The following is a 26581-nucleotide window of genomic DNA, read 5'->3' as shown; positions in this document are numbered from 1 at the left end:
TAAATAAAACTTTCTTTTATTGAAATAGGTTGAGGTGATTTCTCCAGACACATAAAGAATCCCTGAGTCCTGTAATAGCAGACGGTATTTTTCTTGCAATATCATTTGCAGAAATGAGGTCACGAGGCAGAGTTTAATTATCCACAAACTAGAATAAGATGAAAAATGTCCTGTTTGTGGAGATTTCTTCAAGTACTTGAATATTTCAGTGTAGAAATACCACCAATTAGCACCAGGAGAAAGTGGCGAAATAAATTGTTCCTGTTTTTTTTTTAAAGTACTGAGTATGATTTCGTCAAAAGTGATAAAGCCCATGAGATGATGCATCTACTGTGTCAGCGTAACCGGAAAACACTGAGGATTCATGGGGCCTGATCTCCTGGATCTAAAGTGAAGAGCAGGAGAAAGGCCGACAGAGCACTTGTCACACTTCCTGGGAGCACCGTCTCCTGCAGAAAAGAAAGAGGCCTTGGTCCAGGGGGCTGAGGAACTCCTGTCACTTTCCTGGGGTGACCCTCCCCAGCTCCCTCCAGCCCGGCCCTCACTGAGGGGCTCCACCCCCACCCCCACCCCAGGCCCAGCAGCTTCTTGTCACCTCCTCTTTCCTTCCAGCATCACAGTCACCCCAGGCCCTGACACGCCCTGCTCAGGCTCAGGACTGGAGCCAGTGAGGAATCAATCTGCTCCCTTTACTCAGGTCCGGATCCTCCCCGAGGAGGGCCTAAAGGACCAGGGAGCAGGTCCCCAGAGGAGGGGCCTTGCTTCCTGACAGCCTTGGGGAGCTGCAGGGAAACCTTCTTTCACTGTCCTCCAGCCTCTGAGCAGCACACACAGCTCTCAGGACCAGGGTCCCTGCCCCCCATCTCTTCCTGGTCCCGCCCAGCTGGGCGCCTCCACCCCAACTCAGGCCCACCCATCCCCAGGCACCTCTGCTCGAGGCAGGGCGGCTCAGTGATGGAGGCTCTGGGTTCCCAGGAGGCTGGTGACGTGCCAGCCACACTGAGTCAGACCTGCTGCTGCTCCGGGAGCACAGGCCTGGCCTCACCCCTTCCCCCAGTCTCTGCTGTGGGCCTCCTGCCTTGCCTGCTTGACCCACACCACTTCCTGTGAGAACAGGCCTTTGGAGTTGAGTCTGCAGTTCTTGCTCTCGGGTGATGTGGGGTCTTATCCACCTGCTCATTTCCAGGGTGAAGAGGTTCAGTGAGGGGCAGGGGTTGGCTGGGATTCACCTTCCCCGGCCTCACACCAGGCCCTGTGCCCCTGCCTTCCCTCTGAATTCTGCCCTCAGTACCTGCTCCTGGAAAGGACAGCCCAGGAGGACAGTTATGATGAAACTGGTGAGGAGCACGGGGAGGATCCAGGTGATGTGCTTGATGGCTGTGGCCGAGGACTTCACTGTAGGGGGGCCCGTGGTCGGTGATGCTGCAAGCAGAATAAGGGTGAGGCCCTTGTCCAGACCCCAAACTCGGCAGATGCCGCCTCAGCCCCCCTGACCCAGGTACCCCTACTATGCAGCCTGTTTGCACCCACACGTGGAGGCCCTTGTGACAGGTCCCCAGGCAAGATGGGAGGGAGGGAGGAGCCCAGTCCCCATGGGACTCTGACAGCTAATGGGGAAGCAAGATTTCCAACAGAGTCACTCAGTCCTGCTGTGACATCAGAGATGGTGACATCAGGATGGAGTCCTCAGGAGCTGACAGCAGAGGCGGTATTGACAGATTTCCAGAAGGAGGACTGGTGACATTTAAAAGAAGGTTCTGGAAAGAGGGAATAGTAAGAAGGAGATTGGAATCACAGAGACGCTCTCATGTTTAGGGTCAGTGAGAATCCGTGTCCAACAGTACAAAGGCCTGTGCTGTGAGGAGAGACGCCAGGAGGTGGACGAGGAAGGAGGGTCACAGAGCATCCCCAGGCCATTGTTCTCCCAGGACAGCTCACCTCTGACGGGTCATTTTCACAAACACAGAGGGGTGGGTCCATGTCACCAAGAGAGAACTGTCACTTTCTCCTACCCTTCTCACTTGCCCATGGTGTTCTCCCAGCACACCAAGGAAGCCTGATGACAGAGCCGGCAGGCTCTCTTGCAGACCTTCTTGAAGCAGTCGGTCACAGCTCTGTCATTCTCCCTGTTCCTTTTCATCCGTCTCCCTCCAGCATGATGCACTGTACAGGGTCCATCGTCCAAATTAAAGGGCAGCCATGGTTGTCCTTTGAAGCCAAACTCCCAGGATGCACTGATGTGTCCGCTGTCTTCTCTACAGCATTTCATCCTGGCCTGCAGGGTGAGAGGGCCTGACCCTATGGAGGAAAAGAAAGAGCTCAGCCTCTGGGCTTGACAGATTCTTACCCACCTGGGTCCACCTCCCCTGGGCCCAGCTAATCTGGCCCTGGTCTCCCCTGCAACAGCTGCTCTTTCCACTGGACTACTAGGGAAGGACAGTACCCTTTTTTTTTAATTCCGAAAATAGTGGATGCAGCTAAGCCCCCAGTCTACTCCTTCTGCATTTGGATTTTCTAACTCACCCTTGTCTGTGTGTTTCTCTGGTGTAACGTCAGGCATCTGCCCCTGGAGCAGGTCTCCAGTGTCTCTGAGTGTGTCAGTCTGTGTTTCCCAGGCGCTCATACATTTCACTTCCTCTCCCAATGGACTCATGTACTTGCTCTTACCTTTACCAAAATCACAGGAGACAAAGACCTTTTGATCAACTTCTCCTTGAACCTCACACCATGGCTGACCATCTCTGGGCCGAGGATCGATGGTGACATTATTGGAAAGAGAATGAGGGTCTGTGAAGGCAAAACACAGTGAGGGTGAGGTTGGGGAAAAAAAACCTGTAGGCCCCTTCCTCCAGTTATGTGAGAGCGGAGTAAAGTGCAGGGCTGGGCTAACAGAACAATGACATCCCACAACACACACCATACAGCCAGTGCCCCTCCTCTCCTTGTGGAGAAGGAGGAGTCCCCTGCCTGGCAAATTTCACACATCCTGGCTGTGTCCCCTTGTCCACCAGGTCCGTTCCCAGCATCATAACCTTTGCAGAGACGTGCCAGGCTGCTGTGCAGGAAAAGCCCAGACGACAGAGGACTGTCAGAATCTAACCCCGGGTCCTGTGAGAGATGGGGAGCCTGTGGGGATGCTCCTGAGGAAGCAGGATCACAGGGAGAGAGGCAAAGAGGCGACAGGTGGGTACAAAACCCCAAGTTGGAGAAGGAAGAGTTTATAATTACAGGTCACAGGAGTTAGCAAGACTGGGGAGATGCTGCTGATCTCTCACTAGGATGGGTCTTGGAAGCCTGGAGAAAGGCCTGGCACACATGGCATGAAAGAGAAAATCCAGAACTTCTGAAGCAGGTGGTAGAGGAGGGGATCAAAGCCTTAGGGAAGTGAATCTGCCAGGGCGGACACGGTATGAAAGGACAGGAAAGTGTGCAATCCACTAGCTCCATGGGACAGCCTGATGGACTCTATGGAGCCCGAGAGGAAAGCATGGATGGGAAGCATCTCCAATAGCTCAAGGTTTACTTTTGTGGAAATCAGGGATAGTGGTAGGAGACCGTGTTCCTGTGGCCTTTGCAGGAATAGGGATGGAAAATGGGGAAAGATCAGATTCTGGGTGGAGTGTTGTATGTCAGGAGCAAAGTTGGTACAATGATCAAAGTGATTAGTGAAAGTCGCTCAGTCGTTTCAGACTCTTGTGACCCCCATGGATGAATTCTCCAGGCCAGAATACTGCAGTGGGTAGCCTTTCCCTTCTCCAGAGGATCTTCCCAATTCAGGGATCGAACCCAGGTCTCCCGCATTGCAGGCGGATTCTTTACCAGCTGAGACACAAGAGAAGCCCAAGAATACAGGAGTGGGTAGCCTATCCCTTCTCCAGCGGATCTTCCCGACCCAGGATTCAAACTGGGGTCTCCTGGGTTGCGGGTGGATCCTTTACCAACTGAGCTATCAGGGAAGCTGAAAGTGATTAGAGAGTCCCAATGCCAGCCAGGGCCTGACTGCCGAGAGCACAATGCTGGCTCAGAGCACAGGGTGATCCTAGAGACAGAGAGATGGTCAGTGTACCTGGATGCAAACTGCTTGATTGAGAGACAGAAACCAAGGAGAGACAAACACAAGACTGGATGATCAGCAGGCTGAAAGCGGCCATCCCTCCCAAACATCCCTACCAAAATTTCCAGAACTGAGCTACTTCTCAGAAGGCATCACCAGAGAAAGAAGCCACATCCCAGTGAGGAGGGCACTTTCATCACCACAGCAAGTGCAGAAGTCCTTCCATTCTCTCTCGATGAGCCACATGGTTATTTACTGGGGTAAGTAAGTCCAATACTTTGGCCACCTGATGCAAAGTACGGACTTATTGGAAAAGACCCTGATGCTGGGAAGGATTGAAGGCCAGAGGAGAAGCGACGACAGAGGATGAGATGGCTGGATGGCGTCACCGACACGATGGACATGAGTTTGAGTAAGCTCTGGGAGTTGGTGATGGACAGGGAAGCCTGGCAGGCTGCAGTCCATGGGGTCGCAAAGAGTCGGACACCACTGAGCGACTGAAGTGAGCTGGAACTGCAGAAGGAGAAACTACTCCCACATTCATATGGGACCCAGTGTGTTGCTAACACCACGCACAGGACTGTAGCATGATCATGGCCCCCGTGCTGTAAAGTGATGCTCCGAGGACCAGGCAATTAATAGACAACTGTCCCAGGGCCTGCTAACAGTGCTTATCTCTGGGTCCACAGATCCACTCAGTGTCCATTGCACATGTCCTGGACTTCTGACATGAATGGACAGTCTGTGTTGTTAGTAAACTACCATGGGTGAGGGTACCATAGTCGTGAATTCCACATTCATTCTTCTGACCCTGACTCCCCATCACCTGATAGTACGTGTAAACAACATCATCTCCTGGAGGAAATCATGGAAACGAGTACCAACCTACAGTCACCCTAGGCCTGCAGAGCTCTGGTCCCTATCTCATCTCCACTGAATTACCACTGAGGTCCTAGGTCTCTTCTGATGGTACATATGAAACATTTCAGGCTTCACAGACCCTAAGTCTCTGCTGCAACTGCTGTCCTGGCACAAAAGCAGTCACAATTGATGAATGATGAGTGTGGCTGGACCTGCTTCTTGGGCAGATGACCCAACAGAACTGGTCACGTTGTAGCTATTTGTGTTCGGAAAGGTACTACATGCTGTATGAGGCATTTTACTTGGAGGCTCACAACACACTCCTAGTGTCCTGAAGAAAGGACACACCACTTGCAGTGAGAAAGCCCATACCATTCAGCGTGGCTCCTGGTATGGTCCTGGGGCCTGGCAGAGATGAGGCCTCTGGTCATGGAATGTCAGAGTTGCCCAGCATGATCTGGGTTCACCAACCTCTAACCATTAGTTCAGATAGGCCAGCCGTCATAGGATAGAAGTGATTATGTGGCTTGGCATAACCAGGGCCACAGGGAACAAATAAGATGTACCAGCAGGGGACCTAGGCCTGACACCAGCGTTGATACAGGGCCACTGTCCACTGCTCACACCTGTGGCTTCATGCAGTGTCCCCTGCGGCTCCTTGAACCAAGGAAGCCAGTCTACAGCAGAGGGGGTGCATGAGCCCATAACAGCCAGATCCACACTCCTATCACAGTCCCACCACCAGAAGCTACAAGGCAGGACAGGGTACGTTTCTGGTTCATAAACAGACAACTGAGGCAGCTCTTGGATGATTCTCTACAGGATGGGTCACTCATTACTGGGGTGAGAAACCAGGACAGTGGACAAGTCTGGTTCTCAGTTGATTTACACATTATATTTGGCTCCCGCTGCTCCACAAATGTGGAAGCTCCTTTTGCACCCAGATACAGATACCAAACTGCCTAATGAGACCTTGAGATTTACTTTCTTCTGTAGAAGAAAAATCTGTCAACTCCTTCCTTAATCAATAACCATTATAGGCTGCTGCTGCTACTGCTGCTGCTAAGTCGCTTCAGTCGTGTCCGACTCTGTGCGACCCCATAGATGGCAGCCCACCAGGCTCCCCTGTCCCTGAGATTCTCCAGGCAAGAACACTGGAGTGGGTTGCCATTTCCTTCTCCAGTGCATGCAAGTGAAAAGTGAAAGTGAAATCGCTCTGTCCTAGGCGACACCATGGACTGCAGCCTACCAGGCTCCTCCAGCCATGGGATTTTCCAGGCAAGAGTACTGGAGTGGGGTGCCACTGCTGATGGTGTCCCAAGTCCTAGACACTATGAATGTGGGAGCAAAGGGTAGAAGTGGGGATGCCCAGCCTCACCCTCGAGCCCTGTGTCGCACTCTGGGAAACCCTGTTCCCGTCCCTCCTAAGTTAGGTCCTGGGGGCCAGGTCGGGGGGGTTTGCTGGGTGAGTTATCAGACAAAGGGATAAGATGCCAGTTGACAGAGGGCATGTTTAGACTCTCTTCAAGAGACAGGAAGCTGTTGGAGGCCCTGAGCTTCTTGGGACCATGGAAAAATGGGTAATAAATGGTCTTGTAACCAAAAGGGCTCTAGGGTGCCTTATTGGGAAAGACCCGCCCCCATGGTCTCTGTCTGCCTCCTGTTGGTAGAAAAGTTTTAGTCAGCCAGGCCTCCTGTGAGTCTCAAAATGGTGGTTTCAGAGTTAAGGATTAGAACCTGTGAAGACGGAGAAAGGAATACTCCTCAGGCTGGGAAACTCTTAACAATTTAGACTGTGAGCGGCCACATTTCAGTATCATGAAACTGCCAGTTCCCTGAAAGATAACAAAGAGCTGACACAAGCCTCAAGTTGTTTCTACAGGAAGCAGACCCCCAGCACATACAACTGCTGGCTGCAAGCACGCAGACCCCCAGACTGGTTGAAACCACAAGCTTGGTGGTGCTCAAACGTTCGCCTTGTGCCAACCAACCTGACCGTGTTCAAGATGCTGATGCGCCCTGCAGCAGCCACCTCTGCCCCCTTTCTAACCTGGAAACTTGGAGGCAGTCTGAGGACATTAGGCCACTATTTTCCTGGGGCTCCTGAGCAAACCAACTTGTCCTTTTCAACCACTTGTTACCTTCATAGGTGGTAGGATCCGGGTCATAACCAGCTTCAACTAGTAACAGCCTGAGCTGTCTGGGAGGAGCTTTGACTCCAGGGAGGTGCTGATCAGTGGCTAGGCATTGAGTGCCTTCCTCAAGATGCATATGTAATTAAAAATAAATAAATAAATTGAATTCTTTAATTATTTCAAGTGTTTTAAAAAATTCATTTTCTACTTAAGCCAGCCTTGAAGATAAGCACAAAATCTGTTTACTTTTTTTTTTTCTACGCAACACAACTCGGGCACCCATTCTGTGCATAGCACTGTTCTAGGTGCAGTAAAAGGAATTTTTTTCTATTGACCTGACCCAAACCCACTTCTGGCACTGAGAAATGCTAGGATCTGCTAAATTTAAGATGTTTCAGTAAATTCCTCTCCTACTTTCCCCAAAGTAAGAAGGCAGAACTCCTCTGTATTAAAAAAACATTTAAAAAGGCAACTTCCCATGAAAGAGTAGTTTCAGTTTCTATTGTATTTTTCTTTTTTCCTTCTAGCTTTTAAGTTTTCTTCCTCCAACACTGCTTTTTCTTGTACATGGAGAGAGCATTTTTTCATTTTTCTTTTCCTAAGACAAAGTATTTCATCTTACAGACAAATAATTCCCAAGACTAGTGATAAATATTTTTAAAAAAAGAAAGAAAGAAAAGAAAGAAACTTAAGGGTTTCCCTGGTGGCTCAGCAGGTAATGAATCCACCTGCAATGCAAGAGACCCCAGCTCAATTCCTGCGTCAGAAAGATCCCCTGGAAAGGCAGAGGCTACCCACTCCAGTATTCTTGATCTTCCCTGGTGCCATCTAGCTTCTTTCCTAGATGGTAAAGAATCCATCTGCAATGTGGGAGACCTGGGTTCAATCCCTGGGTTGGGAAGATCCCCTAGAGACAGGAAAGGCTATCCACTCCAGTATTCAACCCTGGAGAATTCCACGGACTGTATAAGTCCATGGGGTTGCAAAGAGTCAGACAGGAGTGAGCAACTACTCATGGTACATTCAAGGATGAATCATCTACCTGGCTCTCCATTACTGGGCTGAGGATCAACAGTGAAGTTGTAGCAAAGAGAGTGAGCGCCTGGGAAGGAAAATACAGGTGAGGACAGGTTTTGGAGAAGACCCATTACCTCCTCCCCCCACTTATGTGAGAGCAGAGGAAAGCTGCAGGGCTGGGCTGGTAGAGCAGGAAGGCCCCTCTGCCCCCCAACACCACCTACAGGCTGAGCAAGTGGAGAAACCACATAACATTATCTCTGCTCTGCTCATAAGGCCTGCACAGAACTGAAAGCTACAGAAAGGAGAATTTACAATTGGGGTCACAGGACTTAGCAAGGCCAGGGAGATGCTGCTGATCTACCACTTTGATGGGTCTTGGGATCCTGGAGAAGGCCTGGCCTACATGGCATGAAAGAGAAAATCCAGAACTTCCGAGGCAGGTGATAGAGGAGGGGATCAAAGGCTCAGAGAAGTGAATGTGCCAGGGTGGACACGGTATGAAAGGGCAGGAAAGTGTGCAGTCCCCCAGGTTCTATGGAGCCCGAGAGGAAAGAACGGATGAGAAGCATCTCCAACAGCTCCAGGGTGACTTTTGCTGAGGGTCAGAGACGGCGGTGGGATTGGTGTTCCTGTGGGCTTCCAGCAGGAGTGAGGATGGAGAAGGCGGAAGAGCTGATGCCAGGGGGAGTGCCCTATGTCAGAAACAAAGCAGATGCAGCAGCCAAGGGGACCAGAGAGCCCCCTGTAGCCAGGCCTCACTGCAGAGAGTACCACGCTGGCTCCTAACACAGGGCGATCCTAGAGGCAGACAGAAGAGCAGTGAGCCCTGCTAAAAACTACACGATTGAGAGGAAAAATTATATAAATAACAGAGACAAACACAAGGCTGGGTGTTCAGGAACCTGAATGCAGACATCCCACAAAATGCCCAGGTCCTTTGTGCAGTATCCAGCACTGAGTCAGGTCTTATATTCAGAATCCATTCCTAGAGACAGAGATGCCAGGCATCAGCAAGGAGGGCCCTCTTATCACCACAGCAAGTGCAGAAGTCCTTCTGGCCTTGGAAGCCACACGGTCATTGACTGGGATAAGTGTACACTTGGCAGAGAAGCCACCCCCACATCCATAAGGACCGAGAGTGGGACTGTCGTCATGTCCAGCAGTCTGAAACATCCTCATGGCCCTCCTGTCATTACTGTGGTGCCTGAGATCTGTGTAAGGAATACACATCTGTCCCACGTCCTGCCCACAGGAGTGTCACCCATCCACTGGTCCTCATAGTGCTCATTTCACATCCACTGCATTTGCATATGAATGAAAAATCTTCACAGTTAGTAAATTACCGTGTGGTCAGGGCTACCATAAAGCAATTTCCAAGTTCACACTTCTGACACGGACCTTCATCCCCCAATAGTACATGTAACCAATATCATATTCTGGAGAAAATGACAGAGAGGAGTACCAACCTACAACCCTCCAGGGCTGCAGGGGTGTCATCCCTATCCTATCTCCATTTAATTCCCAGTGTCGCCATACATTTCTATAATTGTACATATGACATATTCAGGCTCTGCAGACCATGGTTTTCTGTTACAACTGCTGTCCTAGCACAAAAGCAGTCACAGATGAGTGGTGAATGATGACCTGCTTCTTGGGAAGATGACCCAGCAGAACCTGTGACGTCAGAGGTGGGAAAGGTGCTATGTGCCGAATATGGCATTTTACTTGGAGGTTCACAACACAGACCTTTTATGTCCTGAGGCAAGGCTATGCGATTTGCAATGGGGAATGCAACACCATTTAAATGTGGCTCCTGGTATGGTCCTGGGGACTGCTGGAGGTGAGGCCTCTGGTCATGAAATGTCAACATTGTCTATCATGATCTGGGCTCACCAACCCCTAATCATTAGTTCAGATAGACCAGCCATCAGAGGACTAAAGTGATATTGTGGTTTGGCATAAGAAGGGCCAGAGGCAACAAATAAGAGAGCAGCAGGTGGCCTAGGCCTGACATCAGAATTGTTGTAGGACCACTATTCCCCAGGGCCTGCCCCCGTGGCTCAGCAGTAAGGAATCCACTTGCAATGTTGGAGCTGGAGTAGATGTGGGATCTACCCCTGAGTGAGAGAAGATCCCGTGGAGGAGAGCATGGCAACCCACTCCAGTGTTCTTGCCTGGAGAATCTCTTGAACAGAGGACCCTCGTGGGCTATAGTCATAAAGAGTTGGACATGACTGAAGCGACTTAGCATGCACACACTATTCTCTGCTCATGCCTGAGGCTTCATGCAGTGTCCCCTATATCTCCATGGACCATGGAAACCACTCTAGAGCAGAGGGGGTCAGAGGACATTAGCCCATATCTCCTGGACCCACACTCCTTTCACATTCACACCACCCAGAAACTACAAGGCAGGACAGAGCAAGATTTTGGTTCACAAACAGGCAGCTAAGGCATCCCTTGCACTAGTCCCTAGGGGATGAGTCATCTGTTACTATTACAGGGCAGTCACATTGTTCTTTTTTTTTTTTTTTTTCAGGTCATCGTTGCCTGCTATTGTAGCACAAATGTGGAGATGTAGAATGCACAGAGACACCAAATGGCCTGTCGAGACCAACAGTGTTACTCTCTGTCTTTTGAAGAAAAGGTTCTCCAACTCCTGCCTTAAATAATAGCTAGTATAGGCCACTGTCTTCATAGTCTCAGGGAATATGAATGTGGGACTGAAGGGTAGAAGTGGGGGTGCCCGTCCTCACCCTCATGCCCTGTGTCACACACTTTTGGAAACTCTTCTCCCATCTCTCCTGCTTTATGTCCTGGGGGCCAGGCTGGGAGGCTTCTGCTGGGGTGAATTCTTAGGCAAGAGGATAGCGTGCCAGTTGGCAGAGGGCAGGTTTAGGATCCCTTCACAGATGGGAAGTTGTTGGAGGCCCTGAGCTTCTTGGGATGGGAAGGGATATGGAAAAAATAGTGTTGTAACCAAGCAGGACTCTAAGGAGCCTTCTTAGGTAGACTCCAGCCATCTCCCTGCCCCCACCTCCTGCACACTCCCCCCCAAACCCTGCCCAAGTGGTGGACTCCACCGAGACCGTTGCCCATCTCCCCCCGCCCCCTGCTGCCCCGGCCCGCCCAAGGCAACTGGTCAGACTCCACCCAGCCTTCCCCTGAACCCCGTGGGTTCGGTCCCTCGGGAGCGGCCCCCACCTGTCCTGCACTAGCTCCAGTGGCTCCAAATTCCCGAGAGGCGGCCCGCGGATTGGAGCAGCATTTCTTGCTGCTGCCCGAGCTCCCATTTGGCCCAGCTTCCCCTCCCTTTATGCTGTGACTTCTTTTTCACCCAGATCGTGTCTTTTACATGCCAGGGCGGGGAGGGGGCCCCGGCAGGAGGACAGGGAACCGCAACAAGCTGGGGAGTGGGGGCCGGGAGCAGGAGCCCAGCGGGAAAGGAGCGCGCGGAGGTCTAAAAGCAGGGAGGCGGTCCAGGCTCGACGTTCCCGAACCCCGGGGGACACCCTCTTCCTTCTCGGGGTCTTAAGGCCCCGTGTTCGCTCCCCGCAGGTTAATCCATGAACTCACCGCCTCGCGCCGGGCAGAACCGGAGAGACAGGAGAAGAAGCAGGGCAGCCACACTAAGATGCGCTTCAGAGTCAGTGGTCCAGCCCATCACCAAGGGGAAAGTGCTTTGATCTGACTTCGCGGCGAGATCGGACTATGCCCCGCCCCTCAACTCTCCGCCCCGCCCTCCCGTCCACTCCCGCCGCCAATTACCCGCGATCCTCAGGTGATGGACGGTCCAGGGGAGCCAGGTGCTTCTTCTCCGGCGTCTGGCGTCCGAAGCCTCGCATGGCCCCACCCAGCCGCCCCCTCCTGACTCACTCCTTGCTCCTCCGAGTCCCTCTCGCCCCTCAACCTTCCTCCCCATTCCCGCCTGTCTTCCTGCGGTGGTGGTTTGCTGGCTCAGTCGTGTCCGACTCTCGTGACCCCGAGGACTGTAGCCCGCCTGGCTCCTCTAACCATGGGGATTCTCCAGGCGAGAGTACTTCAGTGGGTCGCCATGCCCTCCTCCTTGGGATCTCCTGACCCTGGGATCGAAGCCGGATCTCCTACGTTGCAGGCAGAACTTTACCGACTGAGGTAGGAGGGAACCCCGGCTTTTTTTTTTTTTTTTTTTTTTTTCTCAAAAGGGCCTGAAGAGAGCCCTTAACTGCAGTGTCATCAGCAATATGTTTTCTAGTACTTTCTGCCCCCAGAATAGTCCTAGACCTTTTGTGGGCCAAAGTAACTGCTCATTAGAAAGAGTTTGAGGACTGAGGCCAGAACCTGAATTTGCAGGTTCCTCGTGGAGACCGGGATCCAGCGCTGCCACCGGGCGCCCCCTGGCGGTCTCTTCAGGCCGCTCGTTCTACACTAGTAGCCTGTGTCAGACAGGACTGAGCGACTTCACTTTAACTTTTCACTTTCACGCATTGGAGAAGGAAATGGCAACCCACTCCAGTGTTCTTGCCTGGAGAATCCGAGGGACGGGGGAGCCTGGTGGGCTGCCGTCTATGCGATAGCACAGAGTCGGATACGACTGAAGTGACTTAGCAGCAGCCTGTGTGATCCATTTTATTCCCCCTCATAATTTACCTTTATGTAGCATCCAGCCAGCACTGAACATCTCACTTTCCCATCTCAGGGCTATCCGCTGATGAAGAGTGAGATGATCCATCACTCTTTGGGACTGACAAGACCTCCTAATTCTTGGGAAGTGGTCTATCTATGACATAGTGATCTATCAACGACATTGAGAGGTCGACGTCTGTGACAGAGGGATCCATCTCTCTGTTATCACGGGGCTCTCGGCTTTTGATAGCTGCAGGGGTGACTGAGCCCTGACCTCGGAAGGTCGCGCTGACACTTCAGCACGGGCAGTGCTCCATTTCATGTCTTCTCACTGAGTGAGGCTGGCTTCACTATTTGTAGATATGGAAATGGATGCGAGCAGAATATTAAGGAAGTAGCAAGAGCAATCAGGTGGAGTTTCATGTTCTTGGAAGGATGTTCATTGTTGACACTCATTAAAATCACCTCCCGGTTGATTTCCTCCCATCTGGGGCTACTCTGTGTCTGGGGGTGGCCAGGCCTGTCCAGAGTGGCCCATCTTCTCCTATGTGGCTGTCCTGACCAGGGCTCTAACGCTGTCCTTTCGTCTTTCTCCTGCTCTCCTAATCACTTGCCTCTTCACCAGCCTCCTCCACTGGGGCTATGTGGTCCCCGTGTTGCCTCTTGCCAGAGATTAAACCCAGGGCCCTGTCCCCCAGGCCTATGCATGAGAGTTTTCCCCTGACACATTGATCACCTGAACCCACTAAATTGGTGCCCCACCCAAGCCTGAGTCCTGTCCTCCGAGCCCCCATGTGTCTCTTGTACGCAAACTGCTACACACCAGGCTCTTGGCCTCCTTAATCAGTAGAAATCAGAGGCCAGACAATAGAAATTAATCAAATTTCTTAATGAAGAGAAATTGAGGCAAGGCTTTATTGGGGCCACTACTGCAGCACAGGGGAGTGAGAACAAATGACAGTTTCCTTGGGTGCCCACTCCCCGAGGGGGTGGGGCGAGCTGGTTCCTTCTATGGGGTGAGGGGAGGGGTGTGTCCAGGGGCCAGTCAGAGGGGTGGCTAGGTGACTGGCTGAACCCTTAAGTGTTGTTGTGTTCCGGGGGCATGTGAGGCATCCTGCTTTTGCTCTGGGCTCTTCAAAAGTGGCAGTTGGGTTTTGCATCTCTTTGTATCCTTTTTCCAGAATTTGCTTCAACTACTCACTAAGCGTAGGTGGCTGTGACCGGTGCACTAAGCATGGCCGAGAGGAGATACCCCATGTCCGAGGTCAGGGGCAGCGGTCAAGACTGCCAGGCTGCGACAGCGCAGGAACGGCCGGGAGGAGCTACCCCGCGTCCGAGGTCAGGGGTGGCGGCCGGGAAAAGCAACCCCACGTCCAAGGAGCAGTGGCTGTGTGGGCACAGGAGGGCCTAGGGGAGCTATCCCAAGTTGAAGGTCACGAAGGCTGGCGGTGAGGAGATACCCCTCATCCAAGGTAAGGAGCAGCGGCTGCGCTTTGCTGGAGCAGCCATGAAGAAATACCCCATGCCCAAGGTAAGAGAAACTCAAGTAAGATGATAGGTGTTCCAAGAGGGCATCAGAGGGCAGACACACTGAAACCATACTCACAGAAAACTACTCAATCTAATCACACTAGGACCACAGCCTTGTCTAACTCAATGAAACTAAGCCATGCCCACAGGGCAACCCAAGACAGGCGGGTCATGGTGGAGAGGTCTGACAGAATGTGGTCCACTGGAGAAGGGAATGGCTAACCACTTCAGTATTCTTGACTTGAGAACCCCATGTACAGTATGAAAAGGCAAAATGATAGGATACCAAAAGAGGAACTCCCCAGGCCAGTAGGTGCCCAATGAGCTACTGGAGATCAGTGGAGAAATAACTCCAGAAAGAGTGAAGGGATGGAGCCAGTGCAAAAACAATACCCAGCTGTGGATGTGACTGGTGATAGAAGCAAGGTCCGATGCTGTAAAGAGCAATATTGCATAGGAACCTGGAATGTCAGGTCCATGAATCAAGGCAAATTGGAAGTGGTCAGACAAGAGATGGCAAGAGTGAACATCAACATTCTAGGAATCAGAGAACTAAAGTGGACTGGAATGGGTGAATTTAACTCAGATGACCCAAGAAATGGAGTAGCCATCATGGTCAACAAAAGAGTCCAAAATGCAGTACTTGGATGCAATCTCAAAAACGACAGAATGATCTCTGTTTGTTTCCAAGGCAAACCATTCAATATCACAGTAATCTAAGTCTATGCCCCAACCAGTAATACTGAAGAAGCTGAAGTTGAATGGTTCTATGAAGACCTACAAGACCTTTTAGAACTAACACCCAAAAAAGATGTCCTTTTCAGTATAGGGGACTGGAATGCAACAGTAGGAAGTCAAGAAACACCTGGAGTAACAGTGCAGCCACCCTGTCATCATAACAGGAAGGCAGGCTCTGAATTCCTGGGTCTCATCTCTTGCCTCTAAAGTGAATGCAGGAGAACAAAGGCAGCCAAGGAAAGACTGAGTCCTCAGGACAACAGAGCACCTGCTGCGCTTCCTGGGAGCACCATCTCCTGCAGAAAAGAAAGAGGCCTTGGTCCAGGAGGCTGAGGAACTCCTCTCACTTTCCTGGGCCTGCCCCTCCCCAGCCTCCCCAGCCCCGCCCTCACTGAGGGGCTCCTGTGTCCTCCACCCCCACCCCACCCCAGGCCCAGCAGCTTCTTGTCACCTCCTCCTTCCTTTCTGCATCACAGAGTCACCCCAGGCCTGACACCCTCTCCTCAGGCTCAGGACTGGAGCCAGTGAGGAATCAATCTGCTCCCTTTACTCAGGTCCGGATCCTCCCCGAATGGGGCCTAAACGACCAGGGAGCAGATCCCAGGAGGAGGGGCCTTGCTTCCTGACAGCCTTGGGTGTCTGCAGGCAAACCTCCTTCCTTTGTGCCCCTCAAGCCTCTGAGCAGCACACACAGCTCTCAGGACCAGGGTCTCTGCCTCCCATCTCTTCCTAGTCCCCCCAGCTGGGCATCTCCAACCCAGCTAAGGCCCACCATCCCCAGGCACCTCTTCTCAAGGCAGGGCCGCTTAGTGTTGGAGCTCTAGGTCCCCAGGAGGCTGGTGACGTGCAGGCCACAGGCTGAGTCAGAACTGCTGCTGCTCCAGGAGCACAGGCCTGGCCTCAGCCCTTCCCACAGTCTCTGCTGTGGGGCTCCTGCCTTGCCTGCTTGACCCACACCACTTCCTGTGAGAACAGGCCTTTGGAGTTGGGTCTGCAAAGGCCTTGCCACCCCTTCCTCCTGGGATGAGAGCCTTGCCCCTTTCATCTTGGCTCCTGGGTGGGTCCCCTCCCCGCTGACACATCATGTGGAGCCCCCATGCTGCTCTCAACTCCCCTGAGTCCTTCCCTCGCCCTGAGTGCCTGCTGTTCTCACACCACCTACTCTGGGCCCTGCCAGCCAGCAGTCTGTGCTCAGCCAGGGGACTTGGCTAAACCCTTTTAACTTCCAACAGGCCCCCAGCCACCACCACCCCCCCCCGCCCACTTTCCACTGTCATCTGACAGTGAGGACCTTTCAATACTGAGGCCTGAGCTTGTCTGAGTTCTTGCTCTCAGGTTATATGAGGCCTTGTTCGCCTGCTCATTTCCAGGATGAGGAGGTTCAGTGAGGGGCAGGGGTTGGCTGGGATTTCCCTCCCCGCCTTCACGCCAGGCCCCGTGCTCCTGCTTTCCCTCTGAATTCTGCCCTCAGTACCTCTTCTTGTAAAGGATCCAGGCTACGATGCTTATTATGACGAAAACGGCGAGAACCACAAGGACGATCTTGGTTATGTGGTTGCTGGCTGGGGCCGCGGGCTGCACTGTAGCGTGGACTGTGGTTGGTGGTGCTGCAAGGAGAGTAAGAGTGAAGCCCTTGTCCAGACCCTAAACTCAGCAGATGCCTCCTCGCCCCCCTGACTCAGTACCCCTACTGTGCAGACAGCTTGCACCCATCACATGGAGGCCCCTGTGATAGATCCTCAGGCGAGATGGGGGGAAGGGAGGAGCCCAGTCCTCACGAGGCTCTGACAGCTAATGGGGGAGCAAGGTTTCCAACACAGCCACTCAGTCCTGCTGTGACATCAGAGATGGAGACCTGAGGATGCAGTCCTCAGGAGCTACAGCAGAGGCGGTATTGACAGATTTCCCAAAGTAGTATAGGTGACATTTGAAAGAAGATTCTGGAAAGAGGGTACAGTGAGAAATAAATCCCAGAAATCAAAGAGATGTCTACAGGTTTGGGGTCAGCAAAAATCCATGTTCAGTCATCCAAAGGCCTGTGCTGTGAGGAGAGACGTCAGGAGTGGAAGAGGAAGGAGGATGACAGAGCATCCCCGGGCCATTGCTCTCCCAGGAACAACTCACCTCTGACGGATCACATTCTCAAACACACACACACACACACACACGGGAATGGGTCCATGTCACCATGAGAGGACGACCACTTTCTCCTACTGTTCTCACTTACCTGAGGTCTTCAGCATTTTCTCCCAGCGCACCAAGAAAGCCTGAAGCCAGGCCCGACAGTCTCCCATGGAGACCTTCTTGAAGAAGTCGGTCACAGCCCTGTCATTCTCCCATTTCTCTCTCATCTGTCTCCCTCCAGGATGAACCATTGTCCAGTGCCCATTCTCCGAATCAAAGAGGAGGCACAGTTGTCCATTGAAGCCAAACTCCCAGGATGCATTGGTGTGTCCATTGTCTTCACGCCAGCATGTCATCCTGGCCTGCAGTGTCAGAGGGCCTGATCCCACTGAAGGAAAGAAAGAGCTCAGCCTCTGGGCTTGACAGATTCTTACCCACCTGGGTCCACCTCCCCTGGGCCCAGATATTCTGGCCCTGGTCTCTCCTGCAACAGCTGCTCTTTCCACTGGACTACTAGGGAAGGACAATATCCTTTTTTTTTTTTTTTAGCCAAAAACAGTGGTTGCAGCTAAGCCCCTAGTCTACTCCTCCTGCATTTGGATTTTCTAACTCACCCTTGTCTGTGTGTTTCTCCGGTGTACCGTCAGGCATCTGCCCCTGGAGCAAGTCTCCAGTGTCTCTGAGTGTGACAGTCTGTGCTTCCCAGGCGCTCATATTTTTCACTTCCTCTCCCAATGGACTCATGTACTTGATCTTAGCTGTACCACAGTCATAGGAGAGAAAGACCTTTTGATCAACTTCTCCTTGAACCTCACACCATGGATGATCATCTCTGGGCTGAGGATCAATGGTGAAATTATAGGAAAGAAAATGAGCATCTGTGAAGGCAAAACACAGTGAGGGTGAGATTGGGGAAAATAAGACCCTGAGGCCCCTTCCCCCAGGTATGTGAGAGCGGATTAAAGTGCAGGGCGGGCTGACAGAGCAATGACACCCCACAACACACACCATACAGCCAGTGCCCCTCCTCTCCTTGTGGAGAAGGAGGAGTCCCCTGCCTGGCAAAGATCACACATCCTGGCTGTGTCCCCTTGTCCACCAGGTCCATTCCCAGCATCATAACCTTTGCAGAGACGTGCCAGGCTGCTCTGCAGGAAAAGTCTACATGACAGAGCACTGTCAGAATCTAACCCCGTGTTCTGTGAGAGATGGGGAGCCTGTGGGGATGCTCCTGAGGAAGCAGGATCACAGGGAGAAGGGCAAAGAGGTGACGAGTGAACACAGAACCCCAAGTCGGAGAAGGAAGAGTTAATAATTATGAGTCACAGGACTTAGCAAGGCTGGGGAGATACTGCTGATTTCCCACTAGGATGGGTCTCAGAAGCCTGGAGAAAGACCTGGCCCACATGGCGTGAAAGAGAAAGTCCAGAACTTCTGAGGCAGGTGGTAGAGGAGGGGATCCAAGGCTCACAGATGTGAATCTGCCAGGGCAGACATGGAATGAAAGGGCAAGAAAGTGTCCAGGCCACCAGGCGCCATGGGAAAGCCTGATGGACTCTATGGAGCCCGAGAGGAAAGCATGGATGAGAAGCATCTCCAACAGCTCAAGGCTGACTTTTGTGGAAATCAGGGATAGTGGTAGGAGACCGTGTTCCCATCAGCTTCCGGCAAGAACAGGATGGAAAATGGGGAAAAATCAGATTGCAGGCGGATTGTTGTATGTTAGGAGCAAAGTTGGTACAATGGTCAAAGTGATTAGTGAAAGTCGCTAGTTGTGTCTGACTCTTGTGACCCCCATGGACTATACAGTCCATGGAATTCTCCAGGCCAGAATACTTCGGTGAGTAGCCTTTCCCTTCTCCAGAGGATCTTCCCAATTCAGGGATCGAACCCAGGTCTCCTGCATTGCAGGCGGATTCTTTACCAACTGAGCTATCAGGGAAGCTGAAAGTCATTAGAGAGGCCCAATGCCAGCCAGGGCCTGACTGCCAGGAGCACAATGCTGGCGCAGAGTGCAGGGTGATCCTAGAGACAGAGAGATGGTCAGTGAACCTGGATGCAAATTGCTTTACTAACAGAAAACAAGGAGAGACAAACACAAGACTGGATGATCAGCAGGCTGAAAGCAGCCATCCCTCCCAAACATCCCTACCAAAATTTCCAGAACTGAGCTACTTCTCAGAAGGCATCACCAGAGAAAGAAGCCACATCCCAGTGAGGAGGGCCCTTTCATCACCATAGCAAGTGCAGAAGTCCTTCCATTCTCTCCCGATGAGCCACATGGTTATTTACTGGGATAAGTAACTCCAATACTTTGGCCACCTGATGCGAAGAACTGACTCATTGGAAAAAACCCTGATGCTGGGAAAGATTGAAGGCCAGAGGAGAAGCAGACGACAGAGGATGAGATGGCTGGATGGCATCACTGACATGATGCACATGAGTTTGAGTAAGCTCTGGGAGTTGGTGATGGACAGGGAAGCTTGGCGGGCTGCAGTCCATGGGGCCGCAAAGGGTCAGACACCACTGAGTGACTGAAGTGAGCTAGAACTACTCCCACATTCATATGGGACCCAGTGTGTTACTAACGCCACGCACAGGAACGGTACCATGATCACGGCCCCCGTGCTGTGAAGTGATGCTCCGAGGACCAGGCAATTAATAGACAACTGTCCCAGGTCCTGCTAACAGTGCTTATCTCTGGGTCCACAGATCCACTCAGTGTCCATTGCACATGTCCTGGACTTCTGACATGAATGGACAGTCTGTGTTGTTAGTAAACTACCATGGGTGAGGGTACCATAGTCGTGAATTCCACATTCACTCTTCTGACCCTGACTCACCATCCCCTGATAGTACATGTAAACAACATCATCTCCTGGAGGAAATCATGGAAATGAGTATCAACCTACAGTCTCCCTAGGCCCGCAGAGCTGTGGTCCCTATCTTATCTCCACTGAATTACCACTGAGGTCCTAGGTTCCCTCTAATGGTACATATGAAACATTTCAGGCTTCGCAGACCCTAGGTCTCTGCTGCAACGGCTGTCCTGGCACAAAAGCAGTCACAACTGATGAATGATGAGTCTGGCTGGACCTGCTTCTTGGGCAGGTGACCCAACAGAACTGGTGACGTCATAGCTATCTGTGTTTGGAAAGGTGCTACATGCTGTGTGAGGCATTTTACGTGGAGGCTCACAACACAGACTCCTAGTGTCCTGAAGAAAGGACACACCACCAGCAGTGAGAAAGCCTATACCATTCAGTGTGGCTCCTGGTATGGTCCTGGGGCCTGGCAGAGATGAGGCCTCTGGTCATGGAATGTCAGACTTGCCCATCATGATCTGGGTTCACCAACCCCTAAGCATTAGTTCAGATAGGCCAGCCGTCATAGGATAGAAGTGATTATGTGGCTTGGCATAACCAGGGCCACAGGGAACAAATAAGATGTACCAGCAGGGGACCTAGGCCTGACACCAGCGTTGATACAGGGCCACTATCCCCTGCTCACACCTGTGGCTTCATACAGTGTCCCTTATGGCTCCTTGAACCAAGGAAGCCAGTCTACAGCAGAGGGGGTGCATTAGCCCCTAACAGCCAGATCCACACTCCTATCACAGTCCCACCACCAGAAGCTACAAGGCAGGACAGGGTAAGTTTCTGGTTCATAAACAGACAACTGAGGCAGCTCTTGGATGATTCTCTAGGGGATGGGTCACTCATTACTGGGGTCAGAAGCCAGGACAGTGGACAAGTCTGGTTCTCAGTTGATTTACACATTATATTTGGCTTCTGGTGCCCCACAAACATGGAAGCCTCTTTTGCACCAAATAAAGATACCAAATTGCCTAAAGATGCCTTGAGATTTACCTTCTTCTGGAGAAAAAAATCTGTCAACTCCTACCTTAATCAATAACCATTATAGGCTGCTGGTGTCCCAATTCCTAGATACTATGAATGTGAGAGCAAAGGGTAGGCGTGGGGATGCCCAGCCTCACCCTTGAGCCCTGTGTCACACTCTGGGAAACCCTGTTCCCGTCCCTCCTAAGTTAGGTCCTGGGGGCCAGGTCAGGGGGTTTTGCTTCGTGAGTTATCAGACAAAGGGATAAGATGCCAGTTGAGAGAGGGCATGTCTACACTCTCTTCAAGAGACAGGAAGCTGTTGGAGGCCCTGGGCTTCTTGGGACCATGAAAAAATGGATAATAAATGGTCTTGTAACCGAAAGAGCTCTAGGGCGCCTTAGTGGGAAAGACCCGTCCCCCATGGTCTCTGTTTGCCTCTTGTTTGTAGAAAAGTTTTAGTCAGCCAGGCCTTCTGTGAGTCTCAAAATGGTGGTTTAAGAGTTAAGGATTAAAACATGTGAAGATGGAGAAAGGAATACTCCTTAGGCTGGGAACCTGGTAACAATGTAGACTGTGACTAGCCACATAGCAGTGTCATGAAATTCCCAGTTCCCTGAAAGATAACAAACAGCTGACACAAGCCTCAAGTTGTTTCTATAGGAAGCAGTCCCCCAGCACATAAAAACTGCAAGCATGTAGACCCCCAGACTGGTTGAAACCATAAGCTTGGTGGTGCTCAAACGTTCGCCTTGTGCCAACCACCCTGACTGTGCTCAAGATGCTGATGCGCCCTGCAGCAGCCACCTCTGCCCGTTTTCTAACCTGGAAACTTGGAGGCAGTCTGAGGACATTAGGTCACTATTTTCCCGGGGCTCCTGAGCAAACTAACTTGTCCTTTTCAACCACTTGTTACCTTCATAGGTGGTAGGATCTGGGTCATAACCAGCTTCAACTAGTAACAGTCTGTGCTGTCTGGGAGGAGCTTTAACTCCAGGGAGGCGCTGATCAGTGGATAGCATTGAGTGCCTTCCTGATGATGCATATGTAATTTTAAAAAAATTGAATTCTTTAATTTTTTCAAGTGTTTAAAAAAATCCATTTTATACTTAAGCCAGGCTTGAAGATAAGCACAAAATATGTTTACTTATTTTTTTCTACACAACACAACTCAGGCACCCATTGTGTGCATAGGACTGTTCTGCTGCTACTGCTACTGCTGCTGCTAAGTCGCTTCAGTCGTGTCCAACTCTGTGCAACCCCATAGACAGCAGCCCACCAGGCTCCCCCGATCCTGGGATTCTCCAGGCAAGAACACTGGAGTGGTTTGCCATTTCCTTCTCCGATGCAAGAAAGTGAAAAGTCAAAGTGAAATCACTTAGTCATGTCCGACTCTTTGTGATCCCATGGACTGCAGCCTACCAGCCTCCTCCATCCATGGGATTTTCCAAGCAAGAGTACTGGAGTGGGGTTTCATTGCCTTCTCTGATAGGACTGTTCTAGGTGCAGTAAAAGGGATTATTTACTATTGACCTGACCCAAATCCACTTCTGGCACTGAGAAATGCTGGGATCTGCCAAATTAAGATGTTTCAGTAAATTCCTCTCCTACTTTCACCAAAGTAAGAAGGCAGAACTCCTCTGTACTAAAAAAAAATTTAAAAAGGCAACTTTCCATGAAAGAGTAGTTTCTGTTTCTATTGTATTTTTCTCTTTTTTTCCTTCTAGCTTTTAAGTTTTCTTCCTCCAACACTGTTTTTTCCTATACAAGGCTAGAGCACTTTTTCATTTTTCTTTTCCTAAGACAAAGTATTTCATCTTATAGACAAATAATTCCCAAGACTAGTGATAAATATTAAAAAAAAAAGAAAGAAAGAAAAAAAAAAAAACTTAAGGGTTTCCCTAGTGGCTCAGCAGGTAATGAATCCACCGGCATTGCAGGAGACCCCAGCTCAATTCCTGGGTCAGAAAGATCCCCTGGAAAAGGGAGAGGCTACCCACTCCAGTATTCTTGAGCTTCCCTGGTGCCTTAGAACGTAAAGAATCCACCTGCAATGTGGACAACCGAGGTTCAATCCCTGGGTTGGGAAGACCCCTAGAGAAGGGAAAGGCTACCCATTCCAGTATTCAACCCTGGAGAATTTCACGCACTGTATAGTCCACGGGGTTGCAAATAGTTGGACACAACTGAGCAACTAAGCCCGGCACATTCAAGGGTGAATCAACTACATTACTTTGATGAAGTAAAAACTAAAAAGCACTTGGCACTAAGCTAGTCCAAGTATTTGTGTGGGAACAATTTTAAAAATTATTTATTTTATAACACTGTTTAAAAATTTCTTGGTCAAAACATTTATACAAACATTTTCAGTTAAACCTAATGAAAGTGATATCTAGAAAATATTCCACATTATTAAGTCTGTCTTAGAAAGTTCAGATGCTATGGCATTCCTAAGGCACAGTGTTCCAGAAGACAATGTGCTTCTGTGGTGCTGGGTGATATATGTGACTGTCTGGCTCCAAGTGGGCCTCAGCAGGCACCTTTCCCCTGATGTTGGGGGACTGTGAGAGGACAGTCAGACACAGGCCCCCAGGGCTGCATGGAACCCTTTGAGACACTGGACCAGCTGCCGGAACTGGGCTTCTCCTCCAAATCTAAGGCCCAGCACAAGGCATCACAGCAAATGGTTCATCAGGACAGTTGATAGGCTGGCTTATTTGATAACCTTCCTTCATATCTCTAAAGAGTCTACATCCGTGTAGGGTATTTGACCCAGAGCTATGAACTCCTACACTATCACTCTGAAGGCCCACACATCACTAGCACTGGAGAACTAAAAAAAAAATTATTTTATATATATATGTGTGTATATATATATATATATATTGGATGTATTGGGTCTTAGTTGTGGCACTTGGGATCTTTTTGCAGCATGAAGACTCTTAGTTGCAACATGCTGACTTCTTAGTTGTAGCATGCGGGATCCAGTTCCTCGACCAAGGATCGAACCCGGCCCCTTCACTGGGAGTGTGGAAACTTAGCGACTGGATCACCAGGAAAGTCTGGAGACCTCATTCTTAACCAAACATTCATGAGCCATCCATCGATCCCACTTTTTCATTGTCCCCCACACAGTGAGAGTCCATGGGTACAAGATTCTGGAGAGGGGCTCTCTGCACTCTTAACTTGAGGCTGTCATCAATGGCAGAGCTCCTAGCAGCTGGGTCTTTGTGGAGGACTTCTCTTCTGACCAGGTAATCCATTCCACAGGCAATCTGACCTTGTGGACCAGGTCCTGTTGAGAAATTGCCTGTGGATTATTGGCCTCTACTAATTTGTGGTGCAGGCTCCCCTGGTGGCTCAGACAGTAAAGAATCTGCCTACAATTCAGGAGACCAGAGTTTGATCCCTGGGTTGGAAAGATCACCTGGAGAAGGGAATGGCCACCCACTCCATTATTCTTGCCTGAAGAATTCCTCGGACAGAAGAGCTTGGCGGGCTACAGGCCATGGGGTGGCAAGAGTTGGACAGGACTGACTGGCTAATACACACACAGACACACAATTAGCAATGCTGTGAAAACTATTTACGAGTCTCCCAATTCATGTAAGGCAATATCACCAGGGGTTTTCTCTATCTTCTATATACACAAGGGAAATAGGAGGAAGATTTCTGTAACGAAGATCTCATAGCTTACAATGTTCAGTGAGAATCATTGTCACCTGAATTTCAGAAGCTTAATCTCTGTTTTTACAATCGATCGCTGTTCTTTATTTGGATCTTTTTCATCTACATAAATCCCATGGAAAATACGCCCTAAACTACCTTCTTGGAGTACATTCTGTCTGTGGATAGAGTTATCCTCTCCTTGGACATTTCGATATCCTTCACCTTCGCTCTGGCCCCCAAAAGAGTGGCACTTCTCAAAACACTCCTCTGCCCAGCCACAAGGCAGGATAACGGGATGGAAGTTCCACTGTTGGGTGTGTCTCCTCTCAGATACTGAGTCATCTGGGACATAGCTGAGACCACCTTTGGGAACTACTGGACACTGATGCTGTCTTTGAGTTCAATTCTTGTCATGTTTTGAAGGTGCAAAACAGCTAATATTATTACTACAAGAAATATAACTGCACGGCAAACCCCTGCGCTGATATAAAACACACGGGTAGAAGTAGCTGGAGCTGCATGAACAGGATCATAAACAGTTCTGCTACTGGCTTTGTCTAAGACCGAAGTTTTTTGTAACACATTTCCTTCCTTTCAAATTTTTGAAGAAAGGAAGTTTCTAAAGAATTTACTGTCAAGTTGAGCTGCATTTAGTATCATACCCTCATCATCTACTTTGCAGAAAAGGAAAGCTAGAGCCAATATAGTGCGTGGAAGTCCCCCCACCCCGTGCCCCTCGCACGCCCCACCCTCACCAAGCAGAAATGCTGACCCGGGGCAGGTCCACGAAATTGTCTACTTGGAAACCTGCTTATATTCAACTTGGACTCTGCAGGCCAAGTGAAAGGCAGGACATCTGTTTCGCTGGGTTAAAGGATAGACGTGGTGCCCAACAAGGCCACTTCTCTACTAAAAAATTTCTGCATCTAGACCAATGGGCCCAGGCACCTGGTCCCTGCTCAGGAAGAGGCTCCCACCGGCCCCAGGGTCGCGGGTGAGGCCCCGGAGCTGGGGGTGGAGCCCGGGGCCAGGGGTAGAGCCCTGCCGCGGAGCCCAGTGGCGGAAGGTGGAGCCCGGGGACCGGGGGTGGAGCCCTGGGGCTGGGGGTGGAGCCGTGACACAAAGCCCTGGGGCCTAGGGTGGAGTCAGCAGCTACCCCTCAGACAAGAGCACTCAAAAACGGTTAGGCCTGGATGCGCCGCAGCCGCCTCCTGGGCACTCGGGTCCGCTCTGCATTTATAACTTACAGCCGGGAAAGAGCACTAGTCCTTCAAGGGCCGGGAGATGGAGGGACCAGAAGGGTCTCTGTTGCACAGGTCGGGGCGGGAGGGTGTGCTTTTCGGGGCGGGTCTGGGTCTCTTCTCCACGGGATGGCCGACTGGTCCCAAACGGCCCGGCTCCAGGGCTCCCACTTCTAAGGGGCGGTCTGGACCCTTGGAGGGTTTCAACCCTATTTCCTGCCGCGTCCGGGCCCCCTCTTCTCCCGGCGTCACTTCCCAAATTCCCGGGCATTACTACTTCATCCAGGTCACCCTTGTTCTGGCCCGGAGAGCAGGCAACAAGCCGGGAGGAGCCTCCGAGGACTAAATGGGCCAGGGAGGGTAAAGAGGTGGGGGCGGCGGCCCCACCCTGTAAAAAGTTTCGCGAAACCCGAGGAGACCGCCCCCATCCCCTTCCCGGCTCATAACCCATGCAACCTCCTCGCGTTCCACCGCCACGGCCTGCGCAGGGTCATGCCGGAACTCACCGCTGGACGTTCCGCTGAACAAGACAATGGAAAGCAAAACGACACTGGTCTTGGAGCCACCCATCTCTCCCTTTGCCTCCTGGATCCCAATTTTTTAGGAGTGCGAGGCTGCCAAGCCAGAACCCGCGATCCTCTCCCGCTATCCCACAGCTGCACCTCCCCAGGCCCCGAGCCGCCGGGGCTGGGCGGGGCATCCTAACAGTTCTTTCCCTTTCTATCCCGGCTTCCCTGTGTACTCCTCTGCCCACTTGTTTACGCG

General features: G+C 51.2%; 1 protein-coding gene and 2 pseudogenes across 1 annotated transcript; all 3 read right to left on the bottom strand.

Moving 5' to 3' along the window:
* On the bottom strand, positions 1–11753 carry LOC138444950 (UL16-binding protein 3-like). The gene is made up of 5 exons (XM_069598697.1): positions 11647–11753; positions 2668–2787; positions 2026–2298; positions 1292–1422; positions 1–449 (listed from the first exon to the last, which is right to left on the bottom strand). The coding sequence occupies exons 1-5, from the start codon at positions 11732–11734 to the stop codon at positions 363–365; spliced, it is 699 nt and encodes a 232-aa protein (XP_069454798.1). The 5' UTR covers positions 11735–11753; the 3' UTR covers positions 1–362.
* Positions 11754–13558: 1805 nt separating this feature from the next.
* Positions 13559–26528, bottom strand: LOC138444947 (UL16-binding protein 1-like; annotated as a pseudogene).
* Positions 23482–26310, bottom strand: LOC138445154 (tyrosine-protein kinase RYK-like; annotated as a pseudogene).
* Positions 26529–26581: the final 53 nt, after the last annotated feature.

The sequence above is a fragment of the Ovis canadensis genome, chromosome 8 (genome assembly GCF_042477335.2).
Source record: "Ovis canadensis isolate MfBH-ARS-UI-01 breed Bighorn chromosome 8, ARS-UI_OviCan_v2, whole genome shotgun sequence".
NCBI classification, from domain to species: Eukaryota; Metazoa; Chordata; class Mammalia; order Artiodactyla; family Bovidae; genus Ovis; species Ovis canadensis.
This window is presented reverse-complemented; position numbering and strand designations above follow the sequence as displayed.